The sequence below is a fragment of the Budorcas taxicolor genome, chromosome 5 (genome assembly GCF_023091745.1).
Source record: "Budorcas taxicolor isolate Tak-1 chromosome 5, Takin1.1, whole genome shotgun sequence".
NCBI lineage: Eukaryota > Metazoa > Chordata > Mammalia > Artiodactyla > Bovidae > Budorcas > Budorcas taxicolor.
The window spans coordinates 159360298-159379663 of NC_068914.1; the positions used below are offsets into that span (position 1 = coordinate 159360298).

Below are 19366 nucleotides of genomic sequence, written 5' to 3' on the forward strand. Positions count from 1 at the left end.
GCCAGAATACTGGAGTGGGTAGCCTTTCCCTTCTCCAGGGAATCTTCCCAACCCAGGGATCAAACCCAGGTCTCCCGCATTGCAGGCGGATTCTTTACCAGCTGAGCCACCAGGGAAGCCCAACACCATCTCTCTCTTCTTATCTCGCCAAACTAAAGTTCTCATTTTGTGCTGTGTTCTGTCACTCTGTCGTGTCTGACTCTGCGACCCCGTGGACTACAGCCCACCAGGCTCCTCTGTCCATGGGATTCTCCAGGCAAGAGTACTGGAGTGGGATGCCATGCCCTCCTCCAGGGGATCATCCCAACCCAGGGATGGAACTGAGGTCTCCCACATTGTAGGTGGATTCTTTACTGTCTAAGCTACCAGGGAAGCCCAAAATATCATCCCAGTTGTATGTTAACTTGTCAAATATAACTGGGCCCATTTCTGAAGTTCCTATTCTTTCTCAACTAACCTGTCCATTAGAACTTCCAACAGACGTTCTACCACACTCTCTTCTGTTACATATTTTTTTTTTACTAGTCTCGGGAAATTCATTTCTAAGAATTAGAGAATCACTTTGTCAAATAAAAAAATCCTTGCTAATATCTTACTTGAACTTGCATTCAAATTATATTAACTGGAGAACTTCTAACCCAAGAATATAGTATGTCTTTTCTTTGGTGTTGTCTTGTCCCTCAGTAGGATTTAGTTTTCTAATAGTTACGTGTCTTTATACTTACATTTATTTCTATTGTGAGTAGAATATTTTCCCAATTTTAGATGCTCTTTTACAGTATAGAGAAAAACTACAGAGTTTTGTTTATGTAGCACTCTCATTACCTTATTAAATCTAGTAGTTTTAAAACTACAGTCTTATCAGAAAAAGGTTTTTCTCCTTCTAAAAAATGTATATAAATTATTTCATTTTGTGCCTAATTAATATCACTTCCAAGACTATGTTAAATAATAACAGTGATAGCAGATATATGTTTACTTCCTGATTTTAACTAAAATAATTTTTATGTTTCAGCATTTAATCAATTATTTCTGTTGTTTTGGGCAAGAGGTATTTATTTTTTTAAAGTAATTTCCACAAACTACTCTTTTACTTAGAACTTTAATTAGGACCAGCTGCTGACCTTTATAAAATCTAATTGGGATCACATGACTTTTCCCCTGCCTTTAATCTGTAAATGTAATGGATTATATTGACTGACGGCAACACTGAAACACCCATGTATTCTTAGAACAAATTCTATTCAATAGATGTATTTTTCTATCACTACATTGCTAAATACTCAGCAGTGATATTTAGAAATTACACATTATGCTCACAAGGAAAGTCAGTCTTTAGTTTTATTTTTGTGGTTATCTTTATAATATTTGATATTAAAGATATACTACCTATATTAAATAAACTGAGACATTTCCATCTTTTTCTATGATATAGAATGGCTTACATGAAAATTACATTAGAACTCAGCTGTAAACCCATCTGATCCTAATCTTTTTTAATTGTGGCAAAATATATATACAATTAATCATCTTTGTCATTTTTAAAGTGTAGTTCAACAGTTTTTAAGTACATTCACACTGTTGTGCAACCAAGTTCCAGAACTCTTTTTTTAAAATTTATTTACTTTAATTGGAGGCTAATTACTTTACAATATTGTAGTGGTTTTTGCCATACACTGACATGAATCAGCCATGGGTATACATGTGTTCCCCATCCTGAACCCCCCTCCCACCTCCCTCCCCATCCCATCCCTCTGGATCATCCCAGTGCACCAGCCCTGAGCACCCTGTCTCATCCATCGAACCTGCACTGGCAATGTTTCACATATGATAATAAACATGGTTCAATTCCAGAACTCTTTTTATCTTATAAAACTGAACCTATACCCAAGAAACAAGCTTCCATTCTACTCTCCAGGCCCTGGCAACTGTCCTCTACTTTTCTGCCTCTATGAATTTGACTGTTCTAGGGACCTCATACGAGTAGTAGTATCATACAATATTTGTCTTTTTGTAATTTACTTATTTCATGTGCTTCCCTGGTAGCTCAGCTGGTAAAGAATTTGCCTGCAATGCAGGAGAACCCAGTTTGATTCCTGGGTCAGGAAGATCTACTGGAGAAGGGACAGGCTACCCACTCCAGTATTCTTGGGCTTCCCTTGTGGCTCAGCTAGCAAAGAATCCACCCGCAATGCAGGAGCCCTGGGTTCAATCCCTGGGTTGGGAGGATCCCCTGGAAAAGGGAAAGGCTACCCACCCCAGTATTTTGGCCTGGAGAATTCCAGCGACTATACAGTCGTCCATGGAGTTGCAAAGAGTTGGACACGACTGAGTGACTTTCACTTTCACGTTCTATTTCATGTATCATAACTTCTTGAAAATTCACCCATTTTTGTAGCATGTGTTAAGTTTCCTCCCTTTTAAAGGCTGAATAATATTCCATTATATGTATAGACCGTATTCTGTTCATCTGTTCATCTATTGAACATTTGGGCTGCTTCTACTTTTTGGCTATTGTGAATAATGATGTTATGAACATGCTACTGTTAGGAATAATACTGTTATTATCTAATACTATTAACTAGTATTATCCAGACCCTGCTTTCAATTCTTTAGGGTATATATACTCAGATGGAGAATTGCTGGATCATTTGATAATTCTATTTTTAATTTCTTGTGAGTTGCCACACTCTTTTCCATAGCTGCCTCATTATTCTGCATTCCTGGAGTCTGTTTTCAATGGGAGATCATTCAACTAACAGTGGCTTAAAAAAATGTGGCTTTATTTTTCTCACACAAAAGCAGTCTACAATGATGCAGTTCCTCAACAACGGCATCTAACTTTCAGCTTTCTTTTTTTTACACTTTTTATTTTGTATTGGGGTATGGTGGGTGGTGGTTTAATTACTGAGTTATGTCAGACTCTTGTAACCTCATGGACTGTAATCCCACCAGGCTCCTCTGTCTATCAGATTTCCCAGGCAAGAATACTGGAGTGAGGTGCCATTTCCTTCTCTAGGGGATCTTCCAGACCCAGGGATCAAACCTGTGGCTCCCACACTGCAGGCAGATTCTTTACCACAGGGAAGCCCATATTGGGCTTTTATCAAACAATGTTGGCTTCTTAATACAATGGCTTTTATACTACAGCTTGCTCTCTTGGCAGAAAACTGCTGCTGCACCTCTAGTCCTCTCGATTGCATTCCACTCAGGAAGGGAAAAATGCAAAGGAGAACATGAACATTCCCATTTATATTGCCAAAACTGTCACACGGCCACTACTAGCTACAAGAAAACTTCAGAAATCAAATTTAGTTTTATGATTCTATAATAGATGCAAGCAAGGAAGGAAAAGGTTGTGGCAAGGTATTGGGCCAGCCAACTACACCACTCCCTGCCACTGTCTAATTTTTCAAATGTTCCACTTTTTCCTGATCAATCTTGGCAATTTATATTTTTTTGAACATCATCCATACAGATTTTCAATTTTTAATTATATAATTATTTGCTTATAAGAGTCTCTTAAAATTATTCTAATTTTCTCATTCCTAATCTGCATATGATTACTTCTAACTTTTCTTCCCTTCATTAGAGTTGCAGGGTTTATTTATTTTATTAGTCTTTCAAAACAACCAGTTTTTAGATTGATTTACCCTTTTCTATCTGAAGTTTTCTATTTAACTGTAACTTTAAAAATCTTCGTTATTGTTTTATTTTGTGGTTCCAATTTCTTAAAGTAATAAATTCCCTTATATTTCATTTTTATTTTTTAATAATGTATTTTCCTTTTGATATAGCTTTACTGTATCTCAAAGATTTTGTGTTCACCATTTTTGAGACATTTTGTAATTTTCCTCTTGATTACTTGTTTGATCCCTAAACTATTGAGAGGTACATTTTTTAATTTCTATGTAGACAAAAAAAATTTGTCACTATTTCTATTTCATTAAATTATAACCAAAATGATCTATAAAAATCTCTAAAAAAACTACTGAGGTTTCCATTGTGGACAAGCATATGATCAGTTTTTAGTGTTTCACAGCTAATTTAAATAATATCTCAAATTTATTGAGCACATGTTTTGTAAAGTTTATATTAACCTATTTAATCCTCTTAACAATGCTATGAAATAGTACTATTACTATACCCATTGTTATTGATGAGAAAATTAAAGCATTAAAGCATTTAAGTAACTTACTCAGAGCCACATTGCTAGTGTTAGAAATAGAATCTGGATTTAAGCTTACTGATTGAATTACCAATTCCTCTAAGTTATTGTTTTTGTCTACTTAGATGTGTCCAATTTTGAAAGACATACATAGTGAAATGCTTCATTATAATTTCATTTCTGTTAACTAGCTTTGTTTTAAATATTTAGGTAGTATGCGCTGAAAAGAGGTTTAAAATAGAGATCTTACTTTTTAATACATAATATCCTTCTCATGGGGTCGCAGAGTTGGACACGACTGAGCGACTGAACTGAACTAAATATCCTTCTTTATTCATTTACTCAATGCTCACTGAAAGCTTGCTATATAGTTGAAGATTCTTAACCTTAAGGTTCACCTTGTCTGATACCATCACCCCTTTTCTGTCTGCATTTGCCAGGTGCTCATCCGTAATTTTCAACATTCAATTTTAAGACAGTTTCTTACAATGACATTTAGCTGAGTTTTGCCTTTTAAGCTATGAGGATCTTGGACTTTTATTTATTAACATATAAATTTTTATTTGTGTATTTATTTTTGGCTACACTGGGTCTTCGCTGCTGTGTGCAGGCTTTCACTAGCTGTGGGGCACAGGCTTCTCGCTGCTGTGGCTTCTCTTGCTGCGGAGCACAGGCTTTAGGCCACAAGGGCTTTAGCAGTTGCAGCACATGGGCTCAGTAGTGGTGGTGCACTGGCTGAGTGGGTGGTGCACAGCAAGTGGGATCGGAATTCCTGGACCAGGGATCACATCCGTGTCCCCAGCATTAGCAGGCAGATTCTTAGCCACTAGACCACCAGCGAAGTCCGATCTTGGTCTTTTAATGGGAAATTTAAATCTACTCATGTTTACTGTAATGACTGATTAGCAAAAATTTTATTTCCCCCATCTTACTTTTTATCCTTTATTCTTTTCTTGCTTTATTTTGCTATTTGTTCCCATGTTAATTGAATGTACTTTTAAACATTCTAGTCCCACCCAACTTCCTCCATCCACCACGATACAATCTTCAGAATATTCTTCATCTCCTCACAGGTAAGATCTGTGGGACATATTCATTTCTCTCCATCTCTATTTCCCAGGTTTTGCTGAGTTAGGTTAGCACTGCTCATTTGTTACAATTAGGTCTGTTCTAACACATGTGCTGCTGAGAGCACTTTCTCTGGTGTGTTTTCACGTGGAGCATGTGGATGACGTTATTTTTGCATCTGCTTATCTGCAGGTTCCTGAAATGTAAATATCTTGGGATGTAGTGCTTTTCCCTCGATTGCCTACAGCTCTTACTCTAGTCTCAACGAGTTTCATAATGCAAGCTTGACTTTTTTTATGTATAAGGAATCTTCCTGAAGGGGGGTGACGTATTTTAGCACTGCCTCTGTACCCTAGGATGTAGGGAACTACATGTGTTAATGTGTGCCTTTTCTCATTAATCCCACATGCAACTGTGCATGTCCTTTCAATTGGTAAATTAAGGTGGATCCTCAGTTTAAGAGACATTTTCTTTTTTAAAAAATTACTTCTCTGTGCTCCTTTTCCAATTTCTGAAAATTTTATTATTCTCATACCAAGACTCCTGAGTCTACCTAAGTTTCTATTTTCTCACTATTTTCTTACCTTTGCAATTTTTCCCCTGACACTGAGATACTATTTCACTTGTCTTCCAGGTTATTAATGTGGATCTCAACAACGGCGATCCTATCCTTCAATCCATCTATTGCATTCTATAGTTTCAGTTCAGTTCAGTTGCTCAGTCGTGTTCGACTCTTTGCGACCCCATGAATTGCAGCACGCCAGGCCTCCCTGTCCATCGCGATCTCCCGGAGTTCACTCAGACTCATGTCCATCGAGTCCGTGATGCCATCCAGCCATCTCATCCTCGGTCGTCCCCTTCTCCTCCTGCCCTCAATCCCTGCCAGCATCAGAGTCTTTTCTAATGAGTCAACTCTTCCCATGAGGTGGCCAAAGTACTGGAGTTTCAGCTTTAGCATCATTCCTTCCAAAGAAATCCCAGGGTTGATCTCCTTCAGAATGGACTGGTTGGATCTCCTTGCAGTCCAAGGGACTCTCAAGAGTCTTCTCCAACACCACAGTTCAAAAGCATCAATTCTTTGGTGCTCTGCCTTCTTCACAGTCCAACTCTCACATCCATACATGACCACAGGAAAAACCATAGTCTTGACTAGACAGACCTTAGTTGGCAAAGTAATGTCCCTGCTTTTGAATATGCTATCTAGGTTGGTCATAACTTTTCTTCCAAGGAGTAAGCGTCTTTTAATTCTATAGTTTAGAAACACATATTTCCTTTTTTGTGAAAATATTCTTGTGAGTGGCGTTACAGAGAGGGTCAACATTACACTGTATCTCCCTGTGTCTGTTAGTCGCTCAGTCATGTCCAACTCTTTGCGACCCCATGGACTGTAGCCACCAGGCTCCTCTGTCCATGGGATTTTCCAGGCAAGAATACAGGACCGGGTTGCCATTCCCTTCTCCAGGGGATCTTCCCTACGCAGGGATCGAACCCAGACCTCCCACACTGCAGGCAGATTCTTTACCATCTGAGCTACCAGGGAAGACTCCATATCTCTTTAATGCTTCTAGTTTTTTGTTCAAGTGTTGATGGCTCCTGGAACACCTTAAATGCATTTATGCGTTTTTTTGCCTATTTGAGGTTCAGGTCTGCGTACTGAAGCACCCCCAGTGGCAGATGCCCCATAGATATTCTCCAAAGGCCAGCCAACTACAACAGAAACTTGCCAGTGCCCCACTCAGAGATGGAGGAAAAGATGTCTCTCTGGTCTCCCTGCTGCTGCTAAGTCACTTCAGTCATGTCCGACTCTGTGCGACCCCATAGACGGCAGCCCACCAGGCTCCGCCGTCCTTGGGATTCTCCAGGAAAGAACACTGGAGTGGGTTGCCATTGCCTTCTCCCACAAACTCAGGAATTGGGGGGCCATAACCTACTAATATTTAGCTTCATGAGGGTCAAGACTAAGCCTGGGACAAATATTTAACCTTCCTCCAGGACTCCCCTGGCTTCCCTGATGGCTCAGATGGTAAAGCGTCTGCCTGAAATGCAGATCAAACCTGGGTTCGGTGCCTGGGCCGGGAAGATCCCCTGGAGAAGGAAATGGCAACCCATTCCAGTATTCTTGCCTGGGAAATCCCATGAATAGAGGAGCCAGGCGGGCTGTAGTCCATGGGGTTGCAAAGAGTCAGACACGACTGAGCTTTCTTTTTTTTCTTTCAGTACTCCCCTATGCCCTGATTCTTCTCCTAGCTCTCTTCAAAGATCAAAAGAGAAGCCCTACCTCAGCTTTTCCTGGTGGCCTTTCCCAGAACCCAAGATCTCATTCACACCCAACTCTCTACTAGGGTCAGGTGAGACAGACACAGGTGGGAACCTAGTATAAACACGGATAGGAAACCAGATTCATTCAAGCTGCCACATTCCTGAAACTTCCCCTGTGCCTAGGCCTAAATTTGTAAAATCTCTGAAAGTTTAATTTTTGTATACCTTAGATCAAAGCATAGTTTGTTTGTGGTCTCATGTTTATAGAAAAAGATTAAAATTAGCTGAGTAACTCTGCCAGAACACCTCCTTGAATAAAAAATCGATCATTTGTATAAACAAAAGAAGAAAGCTAAATAGGAAAAATAAATAATCTAAAAGCATAATCCTGATTTAGTATCTCTTAAAGTTTACAGTGTCAGACTTTATTTGGGGGGGCTCCAAAATCACTGCAGATGGTGACTGCAGCCATGAAATTAAAAGACGCTTACTCCTTGGAAGAAAAGTTATGATCAACCTAGAAAGCATATTCAAAAGCAGAGACATTACTTTGCTGACTAAGGTCCGTCTAGTCAAGGCTATGGTTTTTCCAGTGGTCATGTATGGATGTGAGGGTTGGACTGTGAAGAAGGCTGAGCACCGAAGAATTGATGCTTTTGAACTGCGGTGTTGGAGAAGACTCTTGAGAGTCCCTTGGACTGCAAGAAGATCCAACCAGTCCATTCTGAAGGAGATCAGCCCTGGGATTTCTTTGGAAGGAATGATGCTAAAGCTGAAACTCCAGTACTTTGGCCACCTCATGTGAAGAGTTGACTCATTGGAAAAGACTTTGATGCTGGGAGGGATTGGGGGCAGGAGGAGAAGGGGACAAAAGAGGATGAGATGGCTGGATGGCATCACTGACTCGACGGAACTCTGGAAATTGGTGATGTACAGGGAGGCCTGGCGTGCTGCAATTCATGGGGTCGCAAAGAGTCGGACACGCCTGAGCGACTGAACTGAACTGAAAGTTTACATTTCAAGTAAATTTGTGTGTGGGATTATAATATTCAAATAAATGATACTATGGGTGGAAGCATTATTGAATTTCTTTTGTCATTTTCAGAAAGAATAATGTCTTTCTGAGCATGACATTGAAATCCAGAAGTTATAAAAGATTAATAAATTTGGTTATATAAAGATTAAAAATACGTATGTGACAAAACAAAGTTAAATGTCAAACAGTTACTGAATAGCAAAAAGGAATAAACTTTTGATACACACAACATGAATTTCAAAAGCATTAGGTTAAATGAAGAAAGCATAAAACAGAAGACTACTATTGTATGATTATTCTACTTATATGAAATTCTAAGTGAGAAAAAGCTACAGTGATAGAAAGTAGACTGAGCTGGCAGGTCCAGAGGTTCTACGAAGTCCCGGGGAAGGGACTGACTACAAAGAAGCCCAAAGGAACTGTGTGTGGCGGGGTATGGAAATGTTGTATATCAGGATTTTGGTGGTGAATACATACACTTGTCAAAACTTACTCAACCGTACACTTAAAATTGGTGACTGTTATTGTATATAAATTATACTTCAATATAGCCAACAAAAATAGCTGAATAGAAAGTATATTTATAACATACATGCTAAGAAGTAATTTGCTTATTATACAGATAATTCTTAAAGTAGCTAATAAGACAAATAGCCTAATAAGTTCACAGAAAAAAAATACATGAGTAAATAAACAAATGATAAATATAAGAGTAAATGCTCAACCTCAGTTATAAGAAATGCATATTCAAACAATTAGATTTTTTTTTTTTACCAGATTGGCAAAGATTAAAATATTTGCTAGTACCTAGTGCTGCAATCTAGGGACATACAAACTCTACAGGTTTTCTTTCAGTGGGAATTTAGCAGCATCTATCAACTTTTTAAATACACACATCCTCAGACCCAGAAATCCCATGTGTAGGAAATCATCTTAGAGATGTAAGTAAAGGTATACTAACAACAAATATTTATATAGTGCTTACATTTTTGTCAGGCATTAAGCATTTTATCTTGAATAGCTGATTTAATCTTTAAAGTAACTCTAAAAGGTTCAAGGTACGAAGGGGCTAGGGAACTTGCCCAAGCTCATACTGCTGGTAAGTGGGCAAGTCAGGATTCAAACTCAGGCAGTGTGGCCATAGGATTTATACTCTCAGGCACTGTGTTACTTTCTCTTTCCAAAGAAAGTTGAATGCTGCCTCATTTGTAATAACAAAAACCAAAGTGACACTGGTTAAAATCTATATAATAAAATAGCAGGAAGGACTCATTAAAAAACAAAGTAGCTCTCTATATGCTAAATGAAAACACTGTCCATGTTGTGATACTAAGTAAAAAGCTTGTTGCAAACACAATCAATAGCAAAAGTCTATTATAAAACAAATCAGGAAAATAATACATAGACTTCCATGTACCGAGAAAATTTCTAGAATATATGCATCAAACTATGTTTAACAAATACCACTGAAATGTAAGGGTGGGCAAGGGAAAGATTTTTATTTTTTACTTTATTTCGTTTTGCATAATTTGACTTCTTTAAACTAACGGCATGGTACTTTTATTACCTAAGAAATTTGCTTAAAAACACAATTACTCTACTTAGTATTCTACAATTTTTACATGGATTTACCTTTAATTCTTGGATTAGTTGGGTTCTCCTGTCTCTTAAATTCTTTAACTCTTTCTCATCCCAGCATCTAGCCTTGGATTTTAAGTCACTTGACCCTCCAGAGATCACTCCAGATTTTAAAAATAATGTTCCATCAAGAGCTACTGTCTGTAAAATTAAAAATATTTTACCTTGGAGAAATGTACACAAAGAAGATAAAAACAGAATATAACACAACAACTTATACAGCTAAGAATATGTAGTTAAAAAAACTATTTGCTAAACTCTATCATAAGACAACTAGCTCATGAGGGACACCAGCCAGCAAACTCACTGTTTTGTATTTCAGGCACAAATGAGTAGCAGAATAAAATTATATGTTAGTCCCAAACATATTCAGTACTGAGAAGAAAAAAACCAAGAGTATTTGTATTTAATATCTCATACTTTGCATTATGTAATACCGTATTTTAAAGACTCTGACACACATGTCAAAGACATTCTTTGAAAACAGCCTTAGTTACTCTAGAATATCAAAAATACCATGTACTCTAAAATGAATATGAAATTGGACCCCAAATTTTAACTGAGTCAAATGTATAAAACAGCTTGAAATTTATAGTCTTGCTTTATGGAATAAATGAAAGCAATTCTCAGTGTTTTTAAAATGTTTCTAATTAGTCAGAGCAGAGGAGAGAGCCTGTGGAGGACTAAAGCCACGTAATGTAAACTAATTTTAAAAAAAGCCAACAGAAGCCTCATTCATTCCTAGATTCAGACACTCCGTGTGACTGCTGTGTTTGAGACATTCTATACTGGGAACTGGAGTGACCAAAAGAGAGTCCAGTATGGCACTGACCCTTATGGTCAGACTAGTAAGGAAAAGAAACACATAAACATATCATTACAATGTGAAGTAGGAGACAACAGAAACAGAGTAATCTGTGGGCATAAAACTGGGGTGTTCCAACCCAGCCTGGAAGGTTCGCAGAAGCCTTCCAGAGGCAGTGAAGGCTTTCACTGTGTCTTATCAAAAGTATGAGTTAGAATTAGATTAATTACATTTAACAAAAAACTTAAGTTTCTCTCTCTTTTGCAATTTCAGAGGTAAACATTCCAGTGTGCCTATGTTGCTGCACAGTTAACCCACACTCCTGTCATACCGCTCTGCCACCCTTAGTATTTTACTGGGATTACCCCTCCAAGGGGACAGGCCTTTTATTTTCTGGAAGGCATTGGGGGTTCCCTTCCCTCCCAACTGTTAGCTTGGCAATGAGTTTTCTCATCACGTCTGAACTCAGGAAGGACACTAGATCTCTACCAGATACCAACAGCAATGGCACAGAAACTGAACTCCTGTAGGTGGTGTCTGATCCAGAAAGAAGTTTCCCTGACTAGGAAGCCCACTGTTACATGAACACCTTACTCCTCTGACCTCTCCATAAAAGCTTCCCTCTCCTGGAACACTTCTAGCTCATGCCGTTTTTGCCAGCAAAGTACACCTATACAGAATGAAAGCTGACGGACTACACAGGCTCCGCTGCTCCTCTGCCTTTCGGCTGTTCTCAATAAAGCTTGCTTTTACATCCACACTGTAGGTCACTAGTGATGTGTCAAGCAGCTCTTATCTGACAACCTTCAAAGTCATTCTGTAGTCCAAGATGACTCCTAGAGCTCTAGCTACTGTGTCTGAATTTCAGGAAAGAAAGGAAAGAGTGAGGCTGCTAGACAGGGCAGATCACAGAGCTCTTTGTACGTCATCACAGGAAGAATGTGGATCAAACGCAGCTGAGGACTGACAGGGTGTGTGGAGGGGCTGGAGATTAGCACTGTCTGACGGCAAAGGAGAGAGATGGTGAGATGTGAACTTTAAACAGACCACTCTGGCAACCATATGGAAAATGGACTGACTGGTCCACGTGAAGCCAGAGGTGATGGTATGAAATCAGCTAATAATATCTAAGGTAAAGAAAAGGAAAAAGATTTTGAGATATATTTAGGTGGTATAATTTTAAAAGTTATGGGAACTGCAGAGGTTATAAGGAGATCCATGAGTAAAAACCAGAATTTCATTTGGTTAGAAGAGTGGTACTAAGAATTGAGATCAAGATTTAGAAAGAACATGAGTTTAGTTTCATACATAATTTTATACTGTCTGTGGGCTAACATTTTACCTACTGATAATGTATATCTTGACTATTTCCTAAAAGAAATTAATTCTTTTACAGATTAAAGATTATTGTACTAAATATAAATATACAATAAGACAGCTACAAATAAGAAATAGCAAATTAAACTTGATGAAAAAAGAAAGTATAACTAATTTAGACTATGATGAGAAGTCAATTCAATCAAAAAGAGAAATTATTAAATATACTGGGATAATCACCCATTTGAGGGGGAAGCTAATATCTACATCTAATAATACATATTAAAATTAATTCTAGATTAAAATTAAAATATAGAAGTGATATCATTAAAAACTGTAGTAAATACATACTTGATCTCATGGTAAAGACCCAATTATACATATATCAATACCTACAAAGGCTAAGAGTAATATAGCTGACTATCAAATATCTGGCACATAGACCACAACACTCACTACATCTTTCAAGAGTATGGTTGCCAGACTTAGGAAAGAGGAATATAGGATGCCCAGTTAAATCTGAACTTCCGATAAACAACAAATAACTTTTAAATTTATGTCCAAATATTTGATCTGGCAACTCTATAGAACATGTTAGGGATGGTTTTCCTATTCCTTTATTTTGGGGGGGGGGGGGCTCCACCACGTGGCATGTGGGATCTCAGTTCCCCACCAGGGACTGAACCCATGTCCCCTGCACCGGAAGTGTGGAGTCTTAACCACTGGACCACCAGGGAAGTCCCGATTTTCCTTTTTGAGCTCTATTTCCAAACTAAACATTTATTAACTTGTTTTTTGCATGTGTAAAAGTCAAATGTGACACACACACACAAATTTGTGGGCTGGCTTGGCAAGAAGAGAGAGAAGTGTATCAAGAACTTTGAACTAAGAAGCTGTCATAACACATATGCTATCCTATGCCCGCTCTCTCTTTCCAGGCATCACACTTGGCCAAGTCAACTTCCCCACTTAGAGCAGAGGGTACTCACAATTTTCTGAGATTCTTTTTATTACTTTGTTGGCTGCTGCTGTCATTACTGTAACTATTTATCATACTATGCTTGACATAGTGCATATATGCTATTCAATTGTATGTTTGCACCCCATGAGTAAATATGATTTCCATCTTATAGACTGGGGCTTACAGATATTAAGAAGCTTGCCTAAAGCCATCTGTTGTTGTTTAGTTGCTAAATCATGTCCAATTCTTTGCCACCCCATGGACTGCAGCACACCAGGCTTTTCTGTCCTTCACTATCTCTCGGAGTTTGCTCAAATTCATGTCCAGAGAGTCAGTGATGCTATCTAACCATTTCATCCTCTGCTGCCCTCTTCTTTTGCCTTCAATCTTCCCAGCATCAGAGTCTTCTCCAATGAGTCGGCTCTTCGCATCACGTGGCTGAAGTACTGGAGCTTCCACTTCAGCATCAGTCTTTCCAATGAATATTCAGGGTCCATTTCCTTTACGATTGACTGGTTTGACCGCCTTGCTGTCCAAGGGACTCTCAAAAGTCTTCTCCAGCACAATTCAATTCAGTTCAGTTCAGTTCAGTCGCTCAGTCGTGTCCAACTCTTTGCGACCCCATGAATCGCAGCATGCCAGGCCTCCCTGTCCATCACCAACTCCCGGAGTCCACCCAAACTCAAGTCCATTGAGTCCGTGATGCCATCCAGCCATCTCATCCTCGGTCGTCCCCTTCTCCTCCTGCCCCCAATCCCTCCCAGCATCAGAGTTTTTTTCAAGGAGTCAACTCTTCACATGAGGTGGCCAAAGTACTGGAGTTTCAGCTTTAGCATCATTCCTTCCAAAGAAATCCCAGGGCTGATCTCCTTCAGAATGGACTGGTTGGATCTCCTTGCAGTCCAAGGGACTCTCAAGAGTCTTCTCCAACACCACAGTTCAAAAGTGCTCATTTCTTCGGTGCTCAGCCTTCTTCACAGTCCAACTCTCACATCCATACATGACTACTGGAAAAAACCAGCACAATTAGAAAGCATCAATTCTTCGGTGCTCAGTCTTCTGTATGGTCCAACTCTCACATCCATTCCTTGGTAGCTCAGCTGGTAAAGAATCCATCTGCAATGCAGGAGACCCCAGTTTGATTCCTGGGTCAGGAAGATCCCCCAGAAAGGGATAGGCTACCCACTCCAGTATTCTTGGGCTTACCTGGTGGCTCAGCTGGTAAAGAATCTGGCTGCAATGTGGGAAACCTGGGTTTGATCCCTGCATTGGGAAGTTCCCCTGGAGAAGGGAAAGGCTACCCACTCCAGTATTCTGGCCTAGAGAATTCCATGGACTATTCCATGGGGTTGCAAAGAGTTGGATATGACTGAGCAACTTTCATTTTCACTCAAATCCAGACCATATGGACCTTTGTAAGCAAAGTAAAGTCTCTGCTTTTTAACATGCTGTCTAGGTTTGTCATAGCTTTTCTTCCAAGGAGCAAGCATCTTTTAATTTCACAACTGCAGTCACTGTCCACAATGATTTTGGAGCTCATGAAAATAGAATCAGTCATTGCTTCTACTTTTTCCCTTCTATTTGCCATGAAGTGATGGGATTGATGCCATGATCTCCATTTTTTGAATGCTGAGTTTTAAGCCAGCTTTTTCATTCTCCTCTTTCACTTTCATCAAGAGGCTCTTCAGTTCCTCTTCACTTTCTGCTATCAGAGTGGTATCATCTGCAAATCTGAGGTTGATATTTCTCCTGGCAATCTTGATTTCAGCTTATGATTCATCCAGCCTGGCATTTCACATGATGTACTCGGCACAAAGCTAAATAAACAGAGTGACAATATACAACACCTTGACATACTCCTTTCCCACAACTGAAGCAGTCAGTTGTTCCACGTAAGGTGTTGCTTCTTGACGTGCATACAGGTTTTTCAGGAGACAGGTAAGGAGGTCTGGCATTCCCATCTCTTTAAGATAGGGACTAAAATCCCTAAATCAACAGTTGATCAAACATCTATGTCCATGTTCTTAATAATCACCATGTTATAGACCTCCTTTAATTCTAAAAATGAAATAGGGAGCAATTCATAGAATAATAGGGCTTTTAAAAATAGTTTCTAGGTTTATTAAAAGAATTTATTTCTTTAAAAAGTAAACAGTATCAAATAACCTATTTTTATTTGATTGACAGTCAAAGCTATTCTGGCAGGACTACAATTTCTATTTCTAGCCTGAAAATTACAGTTTACAATGGTTGCTCAGTGCAGTCATCCTATGCCTATTTGGGGGCTTGCATTCCCCAAAAAATACGTTGGGAATCTCATATAAAATAAGAAGTTGGGGGGCATTTAAAAATATTAGTAGCATTAAATAAAAGTTCCAGAGAGCCTGGCTTAGGAAAAGGAGGATTTCTTTGGCATTAAAAATTCATTCTGAGGTATATCCGATCATTCCATTGAACCAAATTCAACTGTTTCAAGAAATTCTGTTTCAGTGTTATAAGCTGCTGAAGCAGATCCTCTGTAACTTTTGTGTTATATAGGTTATACGTATTTTTAAGCTGTCTTTCACAGGTATGGAAAATAATATACTTTAACATTTCCTTTTACTTCTGAATGGGTAAGACATTCACATAGTTGAAACTCCAAAAGATACAGGGCATAGCGTAAAAAATTTTCCTGGCATTGCTAGCCCCTACGACCCAGTTACCCTCCCTAGAGATAATCAATGCTGTCAATTTCTTATGTATTCTTCCAGAAATATCTTTGCATAAACAAATACACATCTCCTTTCCTCATGTTTTACACAAATGGTAACATAATAAGCACTAGTCTACTTACTACTTTTAAAAAAACTGACTATATCTTGGAGTAGTCATGTATAGATTTAAGTTGGACTATAAAGAAAGCTGATCGCTGAAGAATTGATGCTTTTTAACTGTGGTGTTGGAGAAGACTCTTGAGAGTCTCTTAGACAGCAAGGAGATCCAACCAGTCCATCCTAAAGGAAATCAGTCCTGAATATTCATTGGAAGGACTGATGCTGAAGCTCCAATATTTTGGCCACCTGATGCAAAGAACTGACTCATCTGAAAAGACCCTGATACTGGGAAGGATTGAGGGCAGGAGGAGAAGGGGACAACAGAGGATGAGATGGCTGGATGGCATCACCGACTCAATGCACATGAGTGTGAGTAAACTCCAGGAGTTGGTGATGGACAGGGAGGCCTGGCGTGCTATGGTCCATGGGGTTACAAAGAGTCGGACACAACTGAGCAACTGAACTGAAATCTTGGAGATTATCTGACACTTGTACATAAAGAGCTTCATTCCCTCTATTTAAGGTTATATAGTGTCCCATTTTATAAATGCATTATAACTTTACTGAACAGTCATGCGCAAATTGTTTCCAAATTTCTTGCTGCACACAATGGTTCAATAACTAAATCTTGTATATATATCATTTCATACACATACGATTTTATGTGTATGTAAAGTTCTTTACAACTGCTAGACTTGCCCCTCACATAGCTGGCACAAATTTACATGCCCAGAGCAGTGAACCCAAGGCTCTCTTTCCCCATAAAGTGCTATCAAACTTTTTGATATTGATCAATTTGACAAGTGAAAACAGTATTTTGGTATAGTTTTAATGGGAATTTCCCATATTTTAAGTGAGGGTGAGTTTTCGTATTTAACACCACTTATACATCTATTTCTGTTTTATTGACTATGCCAAAGCCTCTGACTGTGTGGATCACAATAAACTGGAAAATTCTGAAAGAGAAGGGAATACCAGACCACCTGACCTGCCTCTTGAGAAACCTATATGCAGGTCAGGAAGCCACAGCTAGAACTGGACATGGAACAACAGACTGGTTCTAAATAGGAAAAGGAGTACATCAAGGCTGTATATTGTCATCCTGCTTATTTAACTTCTATGCAGAGTACATCATGAGAAACGGTGGGCTGCAAGAAGCACAAGCTGGAATCCAGATTGCCGGGAGAAATATCAATAACCTCAGATATGCAGATGACACCACCCTTATGGCAGAAAGTGAAGAGGAACTAAAAAGCCTCTTGAGGAAAGTGAAAGAGGAGAGTGAAAAAGTTGGCGTAAAGCTCAACATTCAGAAAACGAAGATCATGGCATCTGGTCCCATCACTTCATGGCAAATACATGGGGAAACAGTGGAAACAGTGTCAGACTTTATTTTTGGGGGCTCCAAAATCACTGCAGATGGTGATTGCAGCCATGAAATTAAAAGACGCTTACTCCTTGGAAGAAAAGTTATGACCAACCTAGATAGCATATTCAAAAGCAGAGACATTACTTTGCCAACAAAGGTCCATCTAGTCAAGGCTATGGTTTTTCCAATAGTCATGTATGGATGTGAGAGTTGGACTTGTGAAGAAAGCTGAGTGCCGAAGAATTGATGCTTTTGAAGTGTGGTGTTGGAGAAGACTCTTGAGAGTCTCTTAGACAGCAAGGAGATCCAACCAGTCCATTCTAAAGGAGATCAGTCCTGGGTGTTCTTTGGAAGGAATGATGCTAAAGCTGAAACTCTAGTATTTTGGCCACCTCATGCAGAGTTGACTCCTTGGAAAAGACTCTGATGCTGGGAGGGTTTGGGGCCAGGAGGAAAAGGGGATGAGAGAGGATGAGATGGGTGGATGGCATTACCGACTCGATGGACGTGAATGTGAGTGAACACCAGGAGCTGGTGATGGACAGGGAGGCCTGGCATGCTGCAATTCATGGGATCGCAAAGAACTGGACACGACTGAGCAACTGAACTGAATATTTCCTTTTATGAACCTAAGTTTGCTCCTCTCCTTTGTCTATTTTTCAACTTTATTTCTGTTCTTTACCTGATTCATTGGTGGCAAATTTTCTTTTTTATGAGAAGAAAATATTTTCTCTGGTTTGCCATGTCTTTTGATTTTGCTTATAATGGTCTTTTCTATGCAGAAATGTTATGTTTATGTAAATTTATGCATAGCGATTAAGAATGGCTAAAAACCACTCCAGTATTCTTCCCTGGAGAATGCCATGGACAGGAGCCTGGCAGGCTACAGTCCATGGGGTCACAAAGAGTTGGATATGACTAAGTGACTAACACTTTCACTTTTTCACCCATGTTTTTAGCCTTGGGGTTGGCTTTTTTTATTTTTGGTCATATTGGAAAGGCCTTACTATCTCTGAGGTTAAGAAAAAAATTTCCCATAGTTTCTCTTTTATTTTTTAACATTTACATTTCTGATCTATGAATATACTGATATAAGGTATGAAGTGTAGATTCAACTATATTTTATTCCAGATGATACCCAGTGTTTTCAACCTACTGTACCCTGCATTTTTATTCTCTCTTGTTTAATGTATTTAATTTTTGGAAAAATGATGTTTTCACAGATTACCAGCTAGTTAATGACATTTTTCTGGGTCTGTTTTTTTGCTACATCATATTAGAAGGGTAAAGCATAAATGAAAGTGAAAGTCGCTCAGTTGTGTCTGACTCTTTGTGACCCCATGGACTAGTCCATGGAATTCTCTAGGCCAGAATACTGGAGTGGGTAGCCTTTCCCTTCTCCAGGGGATCTTCCCACCCAGGAATTAAACTGGGGTCCCCTGCATTGCAGGCAGATTCTTTACTAACTGAGCTATTAGGGAAGCCCAAAGCATAAACAGATATTTCTATATATGATTTAGAGAAATAACCATCCAGTCTATGAGAAAAGGAAGCAAATAATTGTTGTTTCTTTGCTTAAGGGAAATGGATGAAATTCCCTTGTATTTCCACATGTATTGAAAGAGACTCTAGATTTTAAAATTTTGTCACATAAATTTTTAAACTATTTTGAGTTATAAATATCGTAATGACTAAACTATAGCTAGCAAAATCACTGTAATTTATATTATATAGTTTACACATACTAGATGTAGTTTATAAACTAACAAAAATATAATTTTGTGATATAACTTGCAACGTTTGAACAAGGAAAATTTTAAACCACATTATCAAGACAATGGAAAGACATCAAGTCCATGGAAAACCAAAAGCTCAAATTAAAAACCTCAGGTGATTTCTGTGAAAATATGACATCTATCCAAATGTCTT

At 38.8% G+C, this 19366-nt stretch overlaps 1 protein-coding gene across 1 annotated transcript in view; it reads right to left on the bottom strand.

Moving 5' to 3' along the window:
• Window positions 1-19366, bottom strand: part of SMC1B (structural maintenance of chromosomes 1B) — an 83338-nt gene that overhangs the window by 34753 nt on the left and 29219 nt on the right. Inside the window, exon 12 of the mRNA XM_052639831.1 lies at window positions 10164-10310. Coding sequence (XP_052495791.1) covers window positions 10164-10310 — 147 coding nt within the window. The remainder of the gene's footprint in view (window positions 1-10163; window positions 10311-19366) is intronic.